Here is a 20,783-nt window from a genome sequence, read left to right as displayed (position 1 = left end):
CGGCTGTCCAGTTTTCCATTCTTCAGAATATGTTGCAGTTTTCTAGGTTATGTTCGATGCCAGCTCGTTTAAAGATAATATGCATAGTAAAGTCATGGAACAATACAGGTGTGGGCACAGGTAAAGGTATTTCTTTTGGTTTTCAATCAGTATAATCTGTCACGATAACCATTGATAACTGGAATTCCAGCCAGAGGAATATTAAATAAGAGTTTGATTGTATTTATACTACCCCACTCGAGTTTGTTTTGGGACTAAGCAGTGTGAGACTGCTAGAAGAAGGTGTTAAAAAAGACATTGCAAACTTGAATGTAAGTATTGGAAGACAGCTGGACCCAGGAAGACAAGGAAAGGGGCTTCCGTGTGCCCCGCCGTCTTAGCTCACGGAGCCTGTGGAGAAGGTGTAGGCACACCACACGCTGGGAAACCACATTGTAGAATCTCCTTTCACAAACTAAAACCCTAGTACCAGAAAGTCTGCTTTCGTTGTTGCTGTCAGGATAGGTGGTTTCTCTGTTACTAAGTGAGAAGCTCACAGGAACGGCTGCCAGTTCCCTGACTTGGAGATTATATTTCTCATTGGTGGGTGGAACGAACCATTCGGTAGAACAGGCTCGATGGCCCCCTCAGGACACCAGGCAAATGAAGAGAAGTCTCGTCCAGCCCACAGTTGTTGGTGTCCAGGAAGCGTTTTATTGGAACCTTGGCTTTACACGTCTGAGTGTGCTGGGATGGTCGGGTTTAGTGCAGCCCCGGCTGTGAGCAAGTCCCTCCACTTGAGGGCGCAGGTGGAAGATGAACCTCTTCTGGGGACATGTTTTGAGGGGAGCGTCACAGTCACACGTTCACCATTCCCACTTTGAAAATTGCCGTTATTCTGCACGTCTGGTGATAGGAATGTTAATTAAATAGGAAAGAGAACTTGTTGTCGGGTCTTGTTTGCTGAGTATTTGGAAGCAGTCAGGTTCGTTCCCGCAGCCTTGGGTCCAGTGTGCTGTGAAACAGCTGTGAACGGTTAGGTGAGTGTTGCTGCAGCACTGATAGTGACACCACGTAAGGAGCGGCTTGGGACAAGAGCATTTAATTCACATTACAGGTCTGGTCACTTGTTAGTCCCTGTGCTTTCCGATTAAAAAACCGAAAGTCTTCCTGTAGCCCTGAATGCCTTTGCAGCGGAGCCCACCATCTGGGAGAGCCTGCCGCGGGGCTGTCACATCATGTGTGCGCTCGTCTCCTCCATGCTCGGGGGGTTATCGTAACAGTCGCTCAGGATGGAGGTCTTCTGTTCAGCTCCCCGGAGCACAGTCTTGAGGGGGCAGCAGTGTGCTGTGCTTTTCTCACTTACGCTTTGTTTTCTCGTTCGCTGCGGTTTGCACCTCCGTTGCTTTGATGTAGTTCATTGATGGCCAGTTGCCTCATTCCTGCCTTTTCGGTTCAGGTTCCAAAGGTTCCAGGTTTGCTCTTAGCAGCCCAGGTACTGCTGCTTTGTGATACAGATGATACCACTGGTCACACCTGCCCCGGTAGCTCATCTTTCTTCCTCTTGAGGGTCCACAAAGGGCACATTGTAGAAGTTTGCAGAGGTAGCTTTAGACTTCCCTGAAGTTACTCTCGTAACCTGTGTATCTGGCCTGCTGGAGTCTTCAGTACAGATGTGGGGAAGCTCCAGGGACATTATTTGTGGGCAGCATCTTTCCAGTCAGTTTTCACTTTGTTTGTTGTCTACTAAAGCCGCACCGTTCCTGCTTGATTACCCACTAGCTGTCCTCAGCCTCTTCAGGGACTGCTCTGGTTTCTCCTTTCAGCACTACATAATCACATGAAAATATTTTTATTTTTAGAGAATCCAACAGTAATTCGTAATTCATTTAATTGTCTCTGCTACTGCTTCTCAGTGGTTAGCCATCAGCAAGTTTAGTAATGGGATAATTATTACTATTTCAGGAGGCTGTCAAGCCCAGAATTGTGGAGTGAATTTGAGCACTTGATATGGTGTGGTCAAGTGGAGGTTGCCCTGTACGACCCAGTGGCCTTTTTTTTTTTTTTAATGAGGTACGAGATTCTGCCTCCTTTTGAGTTATTTTCGAGGTGATTGGTACTTTCAGAGTGGGTGGTTTAATGCTGCAAGTCTAGAAACATCTGCTTAAATAATCAGATTCTTCCTCAGTCACCGTTTCTTGCGTCCTTAAAGTCAGTCTAAGGCTTCTGCCTTTAGAGCTGGTCACGGGTGACTTGTCTCAGCACCTCTGAATCTGCTGTTCCTTGCAGTTCTGTTCTAATTAGATGGAGACTTGGTACTGAGTATGACTGGTGGTTAAAATGGGGTAAGACAACTTTTGTTCTTTCTTTTTTTTGGTGACTAAATTAGTTATTTCATCTTGCTACTTGAAAAGGTCAGAGGAGGGAAGGTTACAACAGCTGTTTCTCTGTCAATCAGAAATCTAGGAATCATGGTGATCATGGATTTCCAAAGACTAGCCCTGGCTGGGACTTTGGAGAGAGTCTTGTTTACTAGCAGTGGAATTGGGCGTCGGAAGACCCGGCGCTCGCCCTTTGCTTAGGTGCATCTCTGCTCCTGGCTTCGTGCGCTCTGTAAGTTGTTCTTACCAAACTACATACAAAGGCATTAACTGAGGTTTTGGACCCGGGTGAGTTCTGCACTTTGTGGAGAGCCATGACTATTTCTCCTTTTCCCTCTGGCCCCAGCATTCAGGGAACAAAGACTCCTCTTCTGCAGTCCAACCTCCATAGGAATACAGACCCCACGAGGGCAGGCTTTGCCCATTTTCTTGCTGCTTCTCCCTAGCCCGTGGTGCTGGAAGCATTCCCTAAGTATCTGTTGTATAAATCATCCCATGGCACTCATTTCCACTGTGCCCCTGGAATGCTGCCTGTGAGCCTGGGAGCACCGTGTCTCCCAGTCCGAGAGTGCCGAGTAGCCACTAGGTCTGGTTTGGGAGGACGGGGGGGGTGCATCTTGGTTCATGACACTTCTTTGTTCTTTGGACCACTGAATAGTCCATGGTGGTGGAGTTTCACAGTCTAGTAACTATAGCAGCTTATTACTTGTCCTTTTCTATCCCAGTAGGATTGATTTGCTTCTTGAAAGGAACACAGAACACAGCAGCATCGTGCTGTTCTCCCCACCCCTTCCCTCGTCCTGTCCTGGTCCCCAGAGGCATTCAAGGCATCGGTAGGACATCACGAGAACAGGACTTTCTTACCTGGAGCACGTCCCAGGGCTGTAGGACCCAGAGCTGGGCCTGCTGTAGCAGAAGCAGCGTTGCATCCTTCCTCCCGTCGTCTCGTAGGGAAGACCACATTTCCTTAGCGTGTGATGCGGGGAGTTCCCTGCCCTTGCGGAGCTCCACTCAGCTGGACGGCAGCGCGAGCCTGCGGGCAGGGTGTGGACGTGCCTGAGAGTACTGCAGGCGGTGAAGCCGGGAGGGGGAGGTGGCCTCTTTAAGGCCTTCCTGGAAGTAGTGGTCAGACTTCGGTCCTTCCGGGGGCCGTCCCAACGTTCTGGTGGCCATCCCTCCACCCCAGGTAGGTGCAGCGGGCAGGCACAGTGTGACCACGGTCTTAAGAGACTAATACTAGGCTTGTTCCCCTAATTCTTTTTCAATAATCGAGATTTATTGGTTTTGAGGATCAGTACACAGGACATTCCAGTTTGCACACAGTTCTTGATGTGTGTACCAAAAATCTAAAAAGTCATGTAGATATTTTTCTTCTTGAAACAGTAATTCCAGCGACTTGCCAGCTTAAGTTCTGGAGGTAGCATTTCCTTAAGAGGATGTCAGGTACCAGTATCTTCAAATGTGGACAAAGCTGTTACACCCCGAGTTCCACTGTTGCACAGTTTACTGTCATACACACTGTACCTACATACATACATATGTTAGCCGACTCACTAGGGAACCTGGTTGGACGGCCACCAGCACAGGTGTCTGAGGGCGCTGAGCTCTGACTGGGACGGCCAGCATCAGGCAGAAGCCAGCGGGGAATAGGAGTCATTTACGGTATTCAAGACGCGTGAACTGTATGAGTGGGTTTATATCCAGTTGCCGCGTGATGTGCCGTGTACTACAGCGTGTGAAGACCACCCCCAGCATCTTCAGAGTGTTAGCTGACACCCGTTCAGAAACCACTCTTTTCTGGTTGTACCAAAAAAATACCGCCAAATGATTTCCCCTCTTTGAGTCGTTTATACTTGAAAATGGGATGATGTGGGATTTCTTCCTAATTAAAAATGTTTCTGGAGCTCCTAAAAAAAATCTTGCATTTACCAAAGAGGTGATAAATACACCCCTGTGATTGCACAAGGGGGAAGATGGGGACCACCCACGGGGCGCGGCTGTGCCCCTCCCAGCGCGAGGCAGCCAGACGCCCGAGCTTCCTGGTGAGCCCCTTCATCCACTGGGCTTTACACCTCCCTCTCACTCTGGTTTGCATTTGCTTCCAGGGAAGAGTTACCCTTTCCTGCTGCCGTCTTTCCACTTTGGGGGAACATTTTCCCCTCTGCCGCCCCTCAGTCAGCGGCAGTGAGGAGGTGCCCGGAGCCTGCACCCAGCTGGGCTGCACTTGCTGCTGTCGGCCCCAAGCCGAGGCCGAGGGCTCTCACCTGACACACCGGCGTGCTGGAGGTGACGCCAGGCCTCTGGTAGCACGGGCTCCAGGACCGGGCAGGCGGGCAGGCGAGGCGGTCTCCGCGCGTGACGCCTGTGCTTCCCCGTGCCGCGGGCCGCCCGAGGGGACCGTGCGCAGTCGACCCGTGCTCGCGTGTTGGAGGAGCGTGGCGGAAGGGTCCTGTGGAGGCCCGGTGCTGGCTGCTGGCCGCCCTGCTGGGCAGGGTCTGGGTTCCAGCTGCTTCTGGAACGGCTGTGGTCCCGTGCGCCTGGCTGGGGCAGCCGCCCAGCCCGAGGTCTGTGCCTGGGGCTGTTGGCGCCCGTCGCACCTCTGGCCTGAGAGTCTCGTGCAGCCTGGGGAGCGTCGGCGCTCCTTTGTTCCCGTGACTGTTGAGGTGTTGGCGTGCGTGCGTGTCCTTGGAGGAGGAGTTCTGTTGAATCGGGTGCCTAGAAGAAGTTGAATAGTCGGGTGGAGAAATGTGGGCATTTAAAGCTGGAAGCCATAAATTGCTTTCCACAGAGAGTATGTGCCTACCAACGTACTTGTCAATACTGGCTGATAACAGTTGTTAAACTTCAAATTTCCGGTTAAATTTCTGGTTACTGTATGAGGTGGAGCCTCTTGGTTGTTGGCGGCATCCCTGTTTTTCTGCAGTTGTTCCCTGATTTCACAGGCCCCTGTTACATCATTGTTTTATGAGTCCTTTGCTTGCTCTGTTAAAGTGATTTTCCTTTTCAGTTGTCATGTTTTCATTTGACATACTGTGTGTTTTTTTGGGGTGGCCTTTTGTTTAATGTCCTACATGTTCCACAACTAAAAAATTTTCATTTTTAAATTTTTTTAAATTTTTTTGTGGTACTTGGGCCTCTCACTGTTGTGGCCTCTCCCGTTGAGGAGCACAGGCTCCAGACGCGCAGGCTCAGTGGCCATGGCTCACGGGCCCAGCTGCTCCGCGGCATGTGGGATCTTCCCGGACCGGGGCACGAACCCGTGTCCCCTGCATCGGCAGGCGGACTCTCAACCACTGCGCCACCAGGGAAGCCCAAAAATTTTCATATTTTTTTATGTAGTTTCACTTGTATGTCTGTTTGCTTCTTTAATTTACTTGGAACGTTTGTATGTGTTAAAAACACCCAACTTTCTCCCAGATTTCTTGCCAGTGTTAATACCTACTATATCTCATTCAACACACAACTGTTCAGGACTTGTTCTTGTTCTCTTGTCCTTTGGGTCTTCTTTTCGGCCCGGGTTGCACTTTGTCATGTGGTGTCCGCTGGTGGAGTGCTTTGATGAAACAACTGCGAGTTCACGGCACATGGCCGCTTAGTCTACGTAATACGGTTTTTTAGTAAGTCTTTAACGGATGTCAGTATCGAGAAGAAGCTAGAATCACTCGAGATTTTTATGTGGATTAAACTGTGTCTTTAGGAAAATAAGATTTTGTGAATATAAGACCCTACCAAAATTAGAACGTTTATTCTTTTTGATGATTTATTTCAGTTATTGTTTATTACGACAGCCTTCGGTCATTTTTTTATTTTTGGCTGCGTTGGGTCTCCGTTGCGGTGCACGGGCTCCTCATTGCGGCGGCTTCTCTCGCTGCCAAGTACGGGCCCTAGGCGCTGGGCTTCGGTAGTTGTGGCGCGCGGGCTTAGTTGCTCTGCGGCATGTGGGATCTTCCCAGACCAGGGCTCGAACCCGTGTCCTCTGCATCGGCAGGCGGATTCCTAACCAGTGAGCTACCAGGGAAGCCCCTTCGGTCATCTTGATGGAAGTCGTGCTTCAGCCGCACGGTCCAGTCCCTGCAGCCTGAGTGAGGACTGAGCAGGAAAGCCTGGTGGCTCGCGCCTCAGGGCGGGCCTGTGTCCCGCGGGTGCTCAGGGCATCAGAGCATTACTTTGTCCTTTACGGAGCGGGTGGTAGGAGTGCCCCCGACAGCACACAGCCCTCGCCCCTGCTTCCTCTCTGTAGGTCCTGATCCTTACCCTGCTGCTCTCGGGGCCTTTTTCAGCCAAGCGGGCACGTGGCCCCAGAGACGGTGGTCTCTGCCGGAGGAGTGTGGGCTTGGGGCTCAGCGAGCGCGGCCTGCTGGGTTCCTTCTCCCTCTGCTGCTTCCCCTTGTGCCGGGGGCTCGGCGGCTCCTGGGCAGAGTGACGTGCCGGGGTCGGGAGGCCGGGGGCAGAGGCTGGCTCTGCTTCTGCCTCCCTGGGTGGGTTTCCATGTCGTGATTGTTCTCGAAGCGTACAACCCCCGGGGGTGTGTGGTGGTGAGATCCGAGCTCCAGGCGCTGTTGGCCAGAGCTGTGACACCCCTACTTTCCGGGTGAGTGTGGGGCCCCATCCGCCCGAGCCCGGCCGGCCACGCCCTCCATCCCGGGGTGCTGTGATGCCTCAGGAACTCCCCATCCGAGGAGCAGGTTGCTGAACTGCCTGCCCCGCAGCTGTCTCCACAGACGTTAAACGAGTAAAGGGAGAGGCGGGCGCATGCGGGGCTGGCGGATGCCTCAGAGCAGGTTAAGGGGCTCCACCCTCTGTGACGTTACCATGAAGGACGCTCGCAGCCGTGGTGCTGGGGGGAGGCCAACCCCACCAGCCCCTGACGGGAGCTTTCGACCCTTGGTGTGGATTCTGTGCAGGACTTAAGTTCAGAGGGGCTCGGACAGGAGAGTTCCTGCTGTTGTCTCCTTGACCTTTACCCTCGGTCCGTGATCCTGCCGTGTCCGCACAGCCGCAGCCAGCACCACCGCCCACCTCCTGCCAGAGCCTGGGCCCCTCCTGACTGGGTCCCCCTTCGCGTGACCGCCTTCTCGGTCCGTCTGATGGTCTGTCTGACGCGTCGCCACCGTGTCGCCTGCCCGCAGTCTGGCAGTGAGAATTAAGTCGCTCCCTGCTTAGAATCGCCTGCGAGGTGCTGGCGACTTGGCTGTGTGCCCGCTCTTCCTGCGTCCTGTCCCATCCTTGACGCCTGCCCTGCCGCATCCGCGTCACATCGTGGTCTGTGCGGCCTCCCGAGGCTTCCCCGCGAGCCTCTGTGCCTGGCTTGCTTCCCCATCCTGGGAGCGGCGCCTGCTCTTCCTCGTCTCTGCCCCTGCTTTTGTCTCCGCGTCCTCCGCCTTGTTGTGTCATGGTTTTCTGTTTGCGTGTGTCCAGCACTGAGTCCCTGAGAGCGAGGCAGCATCACGTGTGTCAGGCACTTATCAGACCCTAAATATTTGAATCCTCTCTTGGGCCAGTGATGCATTTTTGGATGTCTGAGTCATCTACATTGGTGTCAGTGGTATGCATGATAGGAAGGAGTATGGGATTAACCCCTGCCCCGACCCCTCAGAGAAAGGAAACAGCAGCCACAGCCGCGGCCTGCTGGATTGTACGTATTTGGAAACAAGGGGTTCTGTTTTTATATAAGGAAGTTTGCTTTCATTTGCGTGTTATCAGCCAGATTCCTGCTGCGCATTGGGACTCCATTTGGGGAAAGAAGCGGAGCACGTGGGTTGGTGGTTGTGCCCGAGGGACGGCGGCTGGAACACCCCTGCATAGTTCCTCGGTGACTTCAGGGAGCTTTGCCACAGGGGCACGGGTAGGTTGCGCTTTGTTTTGCAATTTTATCTAACTTGGTGCTACAAGGCAGGATGTTTTCTGTTTCCCAAATGAAAAGGATGCTTGAATTGTATCCCACGTAAACTTTAGTTAAATTCATGTGCGTTAATAACTAATTTCTGCAGAGGAAAAAGTTAGCAGAAATTATGCCAAAACAGTAAATTCTGTTTGGGTTGTAAGAGTGGATGTGACTTACTTATTTTTCTTCAAGTCATGTGTTTCGCCTTTATATAGTAAATTGCTGAAACAATTAGTGAATTTTCCGTAGAAGAGGACTCTTTCAGCAGTTACAGAAACGTATGGAAACGTTGGAAGAGGCTGTAGAAAGAAGCCCAGAATGTGGTTGGCTTTCAGCAAGCGTGATGTTGGGAGTGGGGGGTGGGATGGGAGTGGCGGTCATCTCTTCTTGGCGTCAGCTCTTGGAAGTTTAGGTTGTACCAAGAGGCCCCACGTGGATCTTTGACGGCGGGTGTGGGTGGCCTGCGTGGGGGCCTTCTCTTCTCAGGAGGGGGGCGCGTCCTCCTGTCCTTAGCAGGTGCTGGACGTCGCTGTCACCTCCTCTGACGGACTCAAAGCGTCTGCCGTGTGGCGGCATTTTGTGTCCCATGACCCTTGGTGGGCAGCGCCCTTCTTTTGGAGAAGGTTTTTGTTCAGAGAAGAGCCAACCCTGGGACGCCCACTCCACCATCCACATGGGGCCGGGGGGCGGTCTGGAGGCACGAGGGGTCCTGTGAGTGCTAAGACCACCCCTGCCCCTCCCTGAAAGTGGTTGCCGCCGATGCTGAGTTCAGCAGCTGAGCATCGCAGAGCCCGAGGCTCCTTCTTTAAAGTGGAGGAGCACTGGCTGCAGGCGTTTTCTTGGGCGGGTGGTGGAGGCACCTGGGCTGTCGTCTGGGTGTCAGAGGGATCCTGTCTTTAGGGAAGAGTGTCTCGCTGAGGAGCGCCTCTGTGCGCCTCCCGGGCAGCGTCCAGCATCTGGGAACCTTCCTCTCCGCTTCGGGAACCACAGGCTCAGGAGTTGTTTTGGCGACGGGGCTTGGGGCAGCGGTGTCTCCTCACGCAGCTGGACTCACAGCCCATCCTCTGAACCTGGAATGGAGCTGGGCCAGTGGCGTGAGTCCCTCCCTCCTGCCGTCTGAAATCAGGGCCCCACGTGCTTAGCCAGGGCGGCTGGGCCTCAGAGGACGGATCTCCGCATCCAGGACCCCCTTGCCCGAGGCCCGGCCTCCCTGCCACACCCTCGAGGCCCGAGGTGTCTCTGCTGCTTCAGCGGTTATGTCCCATAGCCAAGGGTGCCTTGCTGGGGGCTGGGGAGGAAGGGGGTCTGAGGGCAGAGCGTGGCACAGTCCGGCTCAGTCCTCCCCACGCCCACACCTGCAGGGGAGGGAGATCCCGGGCTCTGCTCTGCCTTCAGGGAGAGGCCTGGTTAGTCCCCTGTCACGGGTCACGTGGTCCAGCCCCCTGGGCCTCCCCGACTCAGGGGACGGACGAAGCCCTTGGAGCTGGGGCGGGTCTTGTGGGAGGACTCGGGGCGTGAGGGACGCTGTGAGAACGAGGAGCCCCAGGCGGCACGACGGGGAAGCCCTGGAACAGACTGGGACGCACTGGAGCCGTCAGAGCGGATGCGGGAGAGGCCGCCAGCAAGGCCTCTGTGGAGCCCTCACCCAGGCGTCGGCGTCTGCCTCTGGAGCTCCGGCGCTGCTTTTCCCGGGGCCTCTCACGTCCCCTTGAGACGCCTGCCCTCCGGGGGAGGGGCTCCCCCTCCACCCAGGTGCTGGGCCGGGCACTGGCGTCCCTGGCCCCGTCTGCCCTGAAGGCGGAGCCACCTCTGCCCTTGAACAGGCCCGGGGGCGTCTCCGGTGCCCAGCTTCGGGGTGCACACGACAGCCGCTGGGGGCCGTTTCCAGACCTCTGCCATCTGCGTCCTGGAGCAGCTAGGGCAGCTCCTGGGGCGAGCCGGGCTGCGGCGCGGGGAGACGCGGTAGAGGCCTGTGTCGGTTCTGAGACGTCAGCTGGGCCCGGGGACAACGGCGCTGGGTCGGGGCAGGACGGCCTCCTTCCCTGCCCTCCAGGGCTGCCCGCTCTCCTTCGCCCGCTGCACGTCTGCCGAGCCTCCTGTGCCCCTCGGCTTCTCGTCTCCTGCTCAGGAGCCGTGGGACACAGCGGGCCGCACAGGTCCACTCACCCCCGCTGTGTGCAGTGAGGCCAGGTCCCTGCAGGGCAGGCACCGTCGTGAACACGTGACGTTCACGTGACGTGGCAGGAGTTGGCTGTGCTGATGGCCTTATTCAGAGCGGCAGCAGCAGCGGGCCGTCTTCTCGGACCAGGGGGTCCCGTGTCGCCCGCAGCTGGTTGCGCTTGTGGGTGTGGTGACCGCCCCTTCTGTCCGTCTGTCAGTGCCTGCTGGTATTGTGTGTGTAGTGCAGTGGGTTCAGAATGAGCGCTTGAGTGAACACAAGGGATTCCTTCCAGAAGGTGTCCAGCGGAGACGCTCAGATAAGCTTCTCAACAGCCACCTTTCTTCTTTTCCCCAAATCCTTTTCCTGGCACTTGAGAAATGGAGGAGGTTTATGGGGGCCTTGTGGGGTCTGTGGCTTGACCACCCTGCTCCAGACCCAGGGCCTCTGGGGCTCGTGATGTTGGAGGGCGGGCCTGGGCCACAGAGGTGACGGTGTAGGTGACGGTGTCCACCAGGGCCGGCTCGTGCGACAGTGAGGCAGGCACCCAGCTGTGTGTCCGTCGCAGCTTCTGAAGGGCTCGCCTCGGAGCCTAAGCCCGAGAGTCCGGCTCTCAGCTGTGGGCCCTGCATCCATCCCTGGACAATCCCTGGTCCAGAGACGGTGCGGCTGGGCCCTCAGGGAGGGGGCTTCACAGAGGTGAGGCCGGAAGTGGGAGGGCGCCAGTATTTGCCCGGGGCGGCTGCCGGGGGAGGGGGTCCCCAGGACCCAAGAGTGTCCTCACCTTCACCCACAGCGGGTCCCGGTCTTCGGGGAGGTCACCAGACCCTGAAGGCCTGGAGTGTATACTGTGCTGTGCACTGGGAGTTGTTCCGGAACGCCAGGAGGAACGTCTTAGTGACCGTTTCGTCCTCTGACCAGACGGCAGACACGGAGCGTGCCCAGCGGCCCTGAGAGCTGGGGTGGCGGGGGCCTGGGGACGGGCTGGTGTGTGCAGCCGGGGCCCCGGGGTGACAGCACGGCTGAGGGGGCACGCTGGGCGGATGCGGGTCCTACGGGAGCCACCCGGCCTGTGCGCTGGCGCCGCTGAAGACCGTCAGGGAGCAGGGCAGGTGGCCGTGCCCTGCGCGGGACGCAGCCGGCGCTGTCCGTTCACCGGGCCTCCCGCGCCCGCCTGGCAGGTAAGTGTCGTCCGTGCCCACGGCCGTGCGGTCCTGCAGGTGGGGTTTCCCTGGGCGGAATGGGGCAGGGGGAGCACCACCTCTTCTGAGCGGCCGACAGGGACCCTGTGGGTTTGAACTGACCTGAGGTGAGTAACATAGCGGCGGGCCGGCCCCCGGGGTGCCCTTACCTCCTGGGATGTCCACCCCTACCACGTCTAGGCCCGTCGCAGTCACACAGCCACTCAGAGTGAACACGCTGATGTGTGTTGTCCAGCACCTGGGATGCTCAGGCTACACCTGTGGGCAACGTGTCATCCTTAAGGTCTCATCAAAGCCACCGGGCGTGGTTGCGTGGTTGCGCCTGGAGCCGGGGAGGGGCCGGCTGCTCACCCTGGAGGCCTCCCCAGGTGGAGACAAGCTGAGCCTGTGGCTGGGCTGCTGGGTGCCGAGCTCCCTGACCCTGACGCAGGGGCCGCGAGCCTGCAAGACCCTGCGGCCATGCTGGGGCTGCCCACGCTGCCCCACCTGCCGCGTCCAGTGCGGATTCTGAAATCAAGTCGCCGTGGTGGTGTTCTATTAGCCGCGGCTCCGTGGGGCCCCCTCCCCTGGGAGGGCTTCGTGGATGGGGGAGTCATACCTGTGTCTGGACCCCGCAGAGCCCCCGGGGGGTGGAATGGCCCTGAGTGCCCCCAGCCCTGGCCCTGCCCTGGGACCCTCGCTCGCACACGTTCCTCCTTCAGACAGGCGTGTTCTGGGAGCGCTCTGCTCTCGAGTAAAGCCTGCGTCCAGTCGGTGCTTGATGATCCCCCTCGGCGGGCACAGGGGCGCCCCTGCTCGAGGGACGGGGAGCAGATGTGACGGCCGCGCCCGGGGCCTGCTTCCTAAGCTCAGCGGTCCGTTTGACTCTGAGAAGCCGCCGTGACGGTGGCCATAGGTCCCCAGGGGACTGCTAGGGGTGGCATCTGGTGTGACGGTGGTCAAGGCCACGTGCGCCGACCGCCAGGTGCGCTCTCTGAGCGCTGGCCGCACAAGCGGCTCGCACACGTCTCTTGGAGGGAGGGGATGTGCTGTTGGGAAAGACGATGAGCCCGGGGCACCCTGCCGAGGAGCAGTACTGGGAATGTCAGAGGCCCTGCAGGGCGAGGAGAGCCTTAAAATGCACGCCCGGGGTCACCATACTTCTTTGCGGTGTCAGAGGAGGTATCCTCTGCGGAGCGGGGGCGCTGTGAGCGCGGGGTGGGGGGGCTGGCGTGGGTGACTGGGGGTGGGGTGAGCTGATGTGGTGAGAGGGAGTGTGGTGAGCGTGGGTGTGGTGAGCTCGGGTGCGGTGAGCGGGGGTGCTGTGAGCTCGGGTGCGAGCGTGGGTGTGGTGAGCTCGGATGCCGTGAGCGGGGTGCTGTGAGCTCGGGTGCGGTGTGCGGGGTGTGCTGAGTGGGGGTGCTGTGAGCTCGGGTGCGGTGAGCCGGGTGCGGTGAGCTCGGGTGTGGTGAGAGCGGGTCGGGGCCAGTACTTGAGCTCAGGTGTCTGGAGGAGAGGGAGGGGAGGCCCCACGCCTGTACCCAGCACTGAACTTGGCGCTCAGGGTCGTGTAAATGGTGCGGAAATGATTGTAATCGCGCACCCCCATGAGAGAGCAGGTCTTCGTTACAGGGAGCATCTCTGCAGGCCTGTCGTCCTCCGCGTTGGCGGGGTTTGGGGGGCGGGGGGGGCCCAGCAGCGATGGAGGGAGGGTCTGCCTGGGGAAGAGCTCGAGTGGGCGAGCACCTCGGGTCACACTGGCTGTCACCTGCTTGGGGCTCAGCGGTGTGCGCCCTGGACGTCGTCGTTTGGGTGATGGGCCTACCCACCCTCCAGGGGGCAGGGTTGTTGAGGCACAGGAAGGCTACCGTCTGGTGTCACTGCTCCCATCAGACGGGTTGTGTCCTGCCTGTATTGTTACCAGGTTTCTGACAGCCTTTCCCTTAAGCCCTGCCAACCCGCCGTGTGACTGCTGGTCAGAAACCCCCCAGAGAATGAAATTTGAAGTTATTCGGTAACTATTATCATTCGTTTTTAATTTTATTGCTAGTTTCCACCTAATGTGCAAAACTTCTGTTTTTGGAAAGACCGAGAGAAACACGATGTGGAGAGCAATGAGCAATGTTCTTGGCTGTGTGTCTGGTGAAGGGGACCGTGCGTGCGGGTCCCCGGCCCAGAGCTCGCAGCCGCCCTGTGGCACGAGCGGGCGGGAAGCAGGGTGGCCGCAGGGCTGTGCAGGTCCTGGCATCACAGCTGCCTGAGAGAGAGACCAATGGCTGGCCCGGAGCCCACTCCTCCGGGGTGACACCCTTGTGCCGATTCTGAGGGTGAAATTTGTCATGGGGGCCCCGTCCTCCTCCCTCCTGAAGGTCGAGTGTGCTTTCAGGATTCGCTGCCGACCCCCTGGGGGCCGGGTGGGGAGCTGCCGCTGTCACTGGATTTCCACGCTCCTTTGGTTTCCTCTGTTCTCTCTGGGAAGATCCGGTTGAGGCACCAGGACCTCCCGCTGTGCGGCTCATGCCCGTCTCCGTCCTGTGCTTTCAGGTGTGGCCGACGAGGACGCCTTCGCAGAGGAGTGCCGGCGACGAGGCCAGCACGCGCTGCCCGGCCAGCCCGCCAGCACCAGTGCCCGCCCTCTGAAGTCCCAGCGGCCGGCCTCTGTGCCCAAACACGCGCCCCACCCCCCGGGTGAGGGCGAGGACCACCGGGCCGGCAGCAGCTGGGAGCCCCCGGCCGCGTTCCCCGCAGGTGTGCACGGGGTGTCCGCCGCGGAGCCTCCCCGCGGGGCTGCCTCCCGGCCTTCCCGGGGCCCCCGAGGACCGAGATGGCACCTGTGTTGCTGCGTCCTGGCCTGACGGACGGGCAGGCGGGTGGGGGGAGGCCGCGTGGAGCCCACATTAAAGCGGGGTGCCGGTCTCCCACCACGGCATGCAGTGTGTTGTTGTGGGCAGCAGCTGAGCCCCTTTGTGTAACTTCCAACTTCATACTGGGAGTCTGATCCCGCAGAGCGGCCCGCCCAGCCTCTCCTGGGGGCCCTGCGGCTGCAGCCATGGCTCCCTGCCTTGCTGTTGAGTTACAGGCAGAACCTGACACCCGCCCCCAGGGGTCCTGTGGTCAGGTGGATGGGTGCTGACCCACCCTTACCCCAGGGGAGGTTTCCCACCTCTGGATGCAGTGAGGCTTCGTGACCCCCTTTCTCCAGACCCTGCTCTGCCCTCTTCCAGCTTCTTGACCTGTAATTTCTTAGCCCAGATGGGTCTTCGAAGTGTGTTCCCTGTAGAAAGTTCTGGATTACTTCTGACGGCATGGCTGTGCATGCAGGCTGACCCCGGCTGAGTCTAAAGGCCGATGTAAATCTGGTTTGAGTTACTCATCAGTTTGAAGCGTTTGTGCCCGTCTTGGCTCTCAGCCCTGGAAGTCGCCAGATTGACCACTGCAGGTTATGTGGAGGAAGAGGTGGATCCTTCCTTGGTCCCTTGTTTCAGGGTGACGTCTCTGTGTACGTCGTGAGGTTAGTTCTGTGAACCTAGGGCAAGAAAGCATCGTCTGCACAGGGAACTGGAAGGATGAGGTCTATCCCTTTCTTCTCCCAGAACTTTCTGTTGGGAGCTCTGTCCCTTCAGTCCCCTTCTGGTCCTTTTCATGTGGAGCAGGGTGTGTGTGTGTGTGTCCTGAGGAGGACAGGGGATTTGTCCCATCCACCCCCCGGAAGGCGGGTGTCCTGGGTTCTGAGCCAGGGTGCAGAGCCCCGCGGGACTGCGCGGACCTGGCCACCGGCTGCCAGGGAGCAGTGCCACCCGAGGCAGATGGGCCATTTGGGAACGTTAGCCTCTTCCTGGGTAACTGAAAGAAAAATAGAGGTGATTGGAAGGGCCGTGTGGATTCAGAAAAACTTGTTCTGCCTCGAATGGGTGTGTGGCTGTTCTCCCCAGATTTACCGTCACCTCCTGGTCCTGGCCGCTCGTTGGCTGGACTTGGCGAGGGGCAGGGTTGTAGATGCAGTTTCCCTGAACAAATACGATTTGAACAGGGACTTCACGGGCTGTCCCTTTGGTTGGAAGGTTACCATAAACCTGGGTGTCTAAACTGGGTGCGAACATCCCAGTTCCCAGGAGTGAGGCGCGTGGGCTCAGGCCTGCCCGGAGGAGCCTTGTTGAGACACCTAGCTGGCTTCCTGAACGGGAAGTGGACCTGGGGTCACAGTGAGGCCCGTGCTGCCTCTCAGCGCCAGAGACCAGGGCTGTGGACGGAAGGAGAGTAGCCACTGCTGGGGAATCAGCAGAAAAGAATTCTTCTTTGTGAAGTCTTGTGCTTTGTCAGTTTTTACCATCAGGTCCCTCCCAGGTGTCGCCTCCAGGTGGGGAAACTGTTGACTTATGAACCCCGCACATGCTCACACACGAGGACGAGCAGTGGTCTTGTGCGTTTGCCGAACGCTTCCTGCCCGTGTTCCACAGCGATGTCGGGCGGCCAGGGCTCGGCCCGGCAGGTGCTGGGCGCTGCGGAGCACACCTCTTTTTTGTGTGTGGTTTGTTTCCTTCTTTCACATCAAGCTACGAGGCCTTCAAAAGAGTGTCAGAGTGAATCACCAAAGAATTAAAGATACGCTTTTTACATGACTAGAGTGAGCTCGTTTGACTTCTTATCGAGAGACGATAGAGCTGCTCCGGAGGAAGACTCCAAAACTGGGACAGTGGAAAGGCTGCTGGGGTAACAGGGCAAAGCTAGGTGCCCGGTGGGTCAGGGCCTCCAGGGAGCAGAGTGATGGGCCCCCGTCCTGCCCCGCCACGCCTGCCCCTCCAGCGGGCGCTCTCCGCGTGGGCTGGAGGCTCCCGCGGCCACTGCCTGCCAGGCTTTCACATTGCGGGCAGCTTTCTTAGAAGCGTGTGGTGAAGGGCTTGGTTCCCTACACAGTGTCCGGTGCCCCCAGTTGGTGCTTCAGCCATGTGAGCGATCGCCGGGCTAGGTGCCCCCGGGGCTGGCGGGGTGGGCAGTGGCCTGGCGGGTTCTGAGGATTTGAGGCTAAAAACGAGCTCTCACTTGTGACGCGCCCAGGCCGCAGAACATGGGCTTCGTTGCTCCTGGGAGCGTCTCCCGTGTTGATGGTGCGGCCCGTGTGGGTCAGGGTCCGGGTGCGGCTGGGGGAGCCTTGGCCCCTCTGCGGGGGGAGTTCTGTGTTCAGCCCGACGGTGCCTTCTTGCCGGCATTCACTGTGGTGGTAACCTGCTGTGAGACGGGGTGACCGCCCCGGCTTTATTTCAGAGGACGCATCGCACGCCTCTCGGAGCCCGTAAATTAGACGGCGAGATGTGGATAAAGGATCAGTGTTTTTCATTTATGGATTCCACACACGCTGGAGGTCTATCGAGAATGTGCAACTGTGAAAAAGGAAAAATTATTCAAAGTGAAAAAGAAATTCACGAATGAAAGGATAACATCGATCCTTTAACTTCCCAGCTCTGCCCGGTGTGTGCCCGGGGGCCCCTTCTGGCTTAGGAGGTTCATGAGTGGAGACGGGGCCGGGGCCTGAGTATGAGGCAGGAGAGGGTCCCGGCGCCCCCGTGGCCCCCTCGGTCGGTCGTCGTGGTCGAGTGTGAAAGGGACAGCTGAGAGGAGCAACTTCTGGCCGGAGCAGCCTGGTCACAGGGACGGGGCTGCCGTGTGCTCGCAGTGGGTTAGCGGGTGTTTCTTTTCCTTCCTTTTGGCTTATTGTGCAGGTAGCTGAGTCAGGCAGGAGGACGCTGGGCGTGAGGACCTCCAGGGCCCCTGCCACGACCCCCGTGTCAGGGCCACTTCCGTACAGCACGTGACCCGGATGGCTGTGCTGCTGGGAGAGCAGGCAGGACACAGGCCGCAGAGCCCTGGGGGCCGCGCCAGCCTCCACCCTCTGCGAGCGGATTCCCGGGGCGTTTGAGTCGGTGGTGAGGCCGGGAGGCCCCGGCAGCCTCGTTCTGCTGGAGGCATGTGTGTGTCCTCAGCTTCCCCCCCACCCCACAGCGGGCATCGTGATCAGGTCCCGGTCGGCTGTCGGCGCCCACCTAACTGACCCCGGGCCCGGGCCACCCAGGGGTGGTGCTGTGTGGACACATGCGTGTTGTGAACAGACTGGGTCTGGGTTCCGTCTGGAGAGAGACCGTGTTCTAAAATGGCACCTGCCTCAATTTAAAATCTCGAGGATGCTTTTATGTGCTCTTCTCAGCAGGCTTAGGGGCCCACGTGCATGAGGTCGCAGGCCTGCCGTGACCCTGGCCTGGTTCTAGGCTGACGGTTCAGAACGATCCTTTGTTACCAAATTCAGCATCCCGCTCCGCCCACATCTGTGTGGACTAACGCAGCGCAAGGTCCTGAGCTGTGTTTGCAGAAATAACCTGGAGCTCTTCTGGCTCTTTGGACAAAATCTCAGGAGGGTGAGCAGGTCACACCCGCCTCTTTCTCCCCTGGCTTCGGGCAAGCACACAGCACAGGGGAAAAGGTTGGCGTGGGGCATTGGTTGAGCCCCGGACCCTGTAACAGCTAGGCTTCTCCCTGCAGAGGGGGCCCCCGGGGAGGCCCATCCCCCGAGGCGGAGCCTGCCCTGCCTTGTCTCCAGGTGACCTGGGGCTGGGTCATGGGGACAGATGATGGGCGGGCCCGCGGGGCTGGGATGCTGGTTGGATCATGTTAGAGCTTTACATCCGCCAAGTTTGAAGTCCGTCCATGTTTTTGTTGAGCCTTAGATACGGAGCAGGTAGGAGTGAGGACACATAACTTTATCGCGAGGTTGGTTGGTTTTAACCGGGGGGATATCTAGAGACACGTTTGCCACTTGGTGGGGCCGCAGCTGCTCCTCTGCAGTGTTTCACACGCCTGTTTCCTTAGGATTCAAAGAAGGTGGCAAGAGGAAGAAGCAGAAGCAGAGAGAGGAGTTGAAGAAGAAGAAGTCGACCAAGGGCCGCCCGTAGACGGGCCGCAGTGGAGCAGCGGGCGGCCAGCCGAGGGGCTGCACACACGCGCTAGGTGCCGTACCTGCTTCTCCACCGCCCCGAGACCACACCTGCTCGGCGCTGGGGACGCTGGGGGCACACCGGTCAGGGCCCGGGGGGCGGGAGCATGGAGCCGCCGCACCGTCCCTGCTTCTCCAGCTCTGCGGCCGAGGCCACCCCTGCTTGCCTGGTGCGCACCTGCGGGGATGCTTGCAGCTTTGGCCGTGTGGCGCTCCCGACGGCGCGTGCATGCTCGCGACACGGCCTTCGCTCCTCCGCTGAGTGTATGAACCTAGACTCAAGCACAGGGCGACGTAAAGGTGACTTCTGACCCCGGGTGACCTTCTCTTCAGTTTCGGGGGAGCCAGACCTTCACTGTGACCTGGCCGCTCGAGGTGTGGAGCCCCCTCACGGTTATGGTTTGACTTCTAATCTTCTCGAATAGCCCGTCTTTCCTTGGATCCGTAGTTGTTTGGGCAGGGACACAGGAGTCTACAAAGTTCTGTTCAGTAGTAGCACCTCTGGCTTTTAGGTTAGGCTCAGGCTGGGGGGAAGCAGACGAGCCCCTCCCACATGCAGCTCGTGAGGTACTGAGCACGGGCGCTGAGCCGGGTACGGGCTCCAGCACCGGCTCCTTCAGAAGAATCGCTTCCCTTGGGCCGGGGTCTCCCAGCTTCCCGCAGCGACTCCTCCGCAGGATCGAGGCCCCCAGCCCCCTCCCCGCCTGCCGTCAGGGCCCCTCCTCTCACTCCCGCACCCGCCCGAGTCCCCTTTCCCTTTGCCCCCGGGCACCGAGGGCATCGTGAAAAGCTTGGATGGGGTTCTCAAACGCCAGCAGCTTTCACCCAGCAGTGTTGGGAGCCCGGGCACTGGGGGCATAGCTTTCATGGCCGAGCCGCGGGCTTGGGCGCCGGGAGCGAGTGTGGCGCGTGTGATTCTCGGGTGACTGTGCAGTTTGCTCCGTGTGCCTGCTTGTGGTGGAAGGGGGTGCGGACTCTGGTGTTGGATGCTTAGTGTGGACAATGTAACCATGAAAGCGTAACGGATTTTAAGTGCTACCCACGTAAATAAACTGTAAGCGTTATTGACTGACACTTGCCATCGTTTATAAACATCAGTTATTAGTAATTAAAAAGAAAAGCAGTTCTTCTCTGTCATTTCAGTTATGAGAGATCAAGTGATATTCTGGGGGCAAAAGTCGATTCTGAGATGCATTACCGTAGGGTGGAAATGTTGTCTTAAAGATGACGGTGCCACTGAATGTACGATGTATGAAACCAGCGGCCTTGCTGACACCATGGGAAGCACGGAGATGAGCCGGGCATTCCTCCAGACTCTGTCTTGGGCGAGGACAGTGTTCGCGTCCCGGGGCCGTGAAAGGAGGCTCCCTCCTAGACCTCGGAGCCTCTCCGAGTGGCGACCACCACGCACGACGCCCTGACATGGTTCAGCTGCTCTCAGCCCAGCTTCCCTGCTGTGGGGACCCAGGGGGAGGGCTGGCCCGACGCGAGGAAGGTTTCAGGTCCTCAAGGCCGGTCCCCCAGGATAGGACAGACACAGTGTCCGTGCCATGGGGCGGAGCCCCGGCGGTCATCAAGCTGCTGGGGACCGTCTTCACACAACCCTGCCCTGCAGGCCGCTCCTGAGTGAAGAGGGGAGGCCCCTGGAGGGGAGGCCCACAGGTGGGTCCCGCTTCGGAGGAGAGGGGAGAGGGGGCAGAGCCACACCAGCCCAGGGGTGGGCACGGAGCTTGTGGGGCCGGGCCACCTCTTCCCCCGTGCTAGGAGGGTTAAGGGCTGCAAAGCTCACGGAAGAAACGATCAATTTGAAATGCATACACTTTCATAGGACATGGCGTGTCCCGTCCCCAATCTGATGTGGGGCAGCATTGAACCAGGAAAATGCTGTGGAAACATCCACAGGGAAACTCTTTCAAACTCCCGTTTGGAGCCTTCAAAAAGTGGGGCGTATGACATCAGTAATCACGCCTGATTCTTTTTTCTTTCACTTTTGCCAAAATGAGGTTTTATTTTGAAGGTCATTTGACAGTAGGGAGACCCAGGATTCACCGGGCTCGGAATCCAGGTCACGTCTCTGCTCACGCCGGTGGTGCTGGTCACCCCTGGTTGCTTCCGCGGAGCTTCTGCACCAGAAACTGCCCCTCCCCCGGCGCCGGCCCCTCCCTCCTTCACCATCTGAGTCTAACACCCAGAGGCCGTCCTTTCGGGTCGTTTGCTC

At 58.3% G+C, this 20,783-nt stretch overlaps 1 protein-coding gene across 2 annotated transcripts in view; it reads left to right on the top strand.

The window, feature by feature from the left end:
• The window catches only part of DNAJB6 (DnaJ heat shock protein family (Hsp40) member B6), a 55,150-nt gene extending 35,470 nt beyond the window's left edge, over window positions 1-19,680 (top strand). For both annotated transcript variants that reach the window (XM_027101368.1, XM_027101367.1), the window contains 2 exons: window positions 14,128-14,331; window positions 18,442-19,680. In XM_027101368.1, the coding sequence (XP_026957169.1) occupies window positions 14,128-14,331; window positions 18,442-18,524 (287 nt within the window). In that variant the 3' untranslated portion in view covers window positions 18,525-19,680. The remainder of the gene's footprint in view (window positions 1-14,127; window positions 14,332-18,441) is intronic.
• The last annotated feature ends 1,103 nt before the right edge of the window (window positions 19,681-20,783 follow it).

Source organism: Aethalodelphis obliquidens, unplaced genomic scaffold, assembly GCF_003676395.1.
Source record: "Aethalodelphis obliquidens isolate GAN/ISIS:26980383/991018 unplaced genomic scaffold, ASM367639v1 scaffold5, whole genome shotgun sequence".
NCBI classification, from domain to species: Eukaryota; Metazoa; Chordata; class Mammalia; order Artiodactyla; family Delphinidae; genus Aethalodelphis; species Aethalodelphis obliquidens.
The sequence above is the reverse complement of the archived record's forward strand: the minus strand, read 5'-3'. Positions and strand labels throughout refer to the sequence as shown.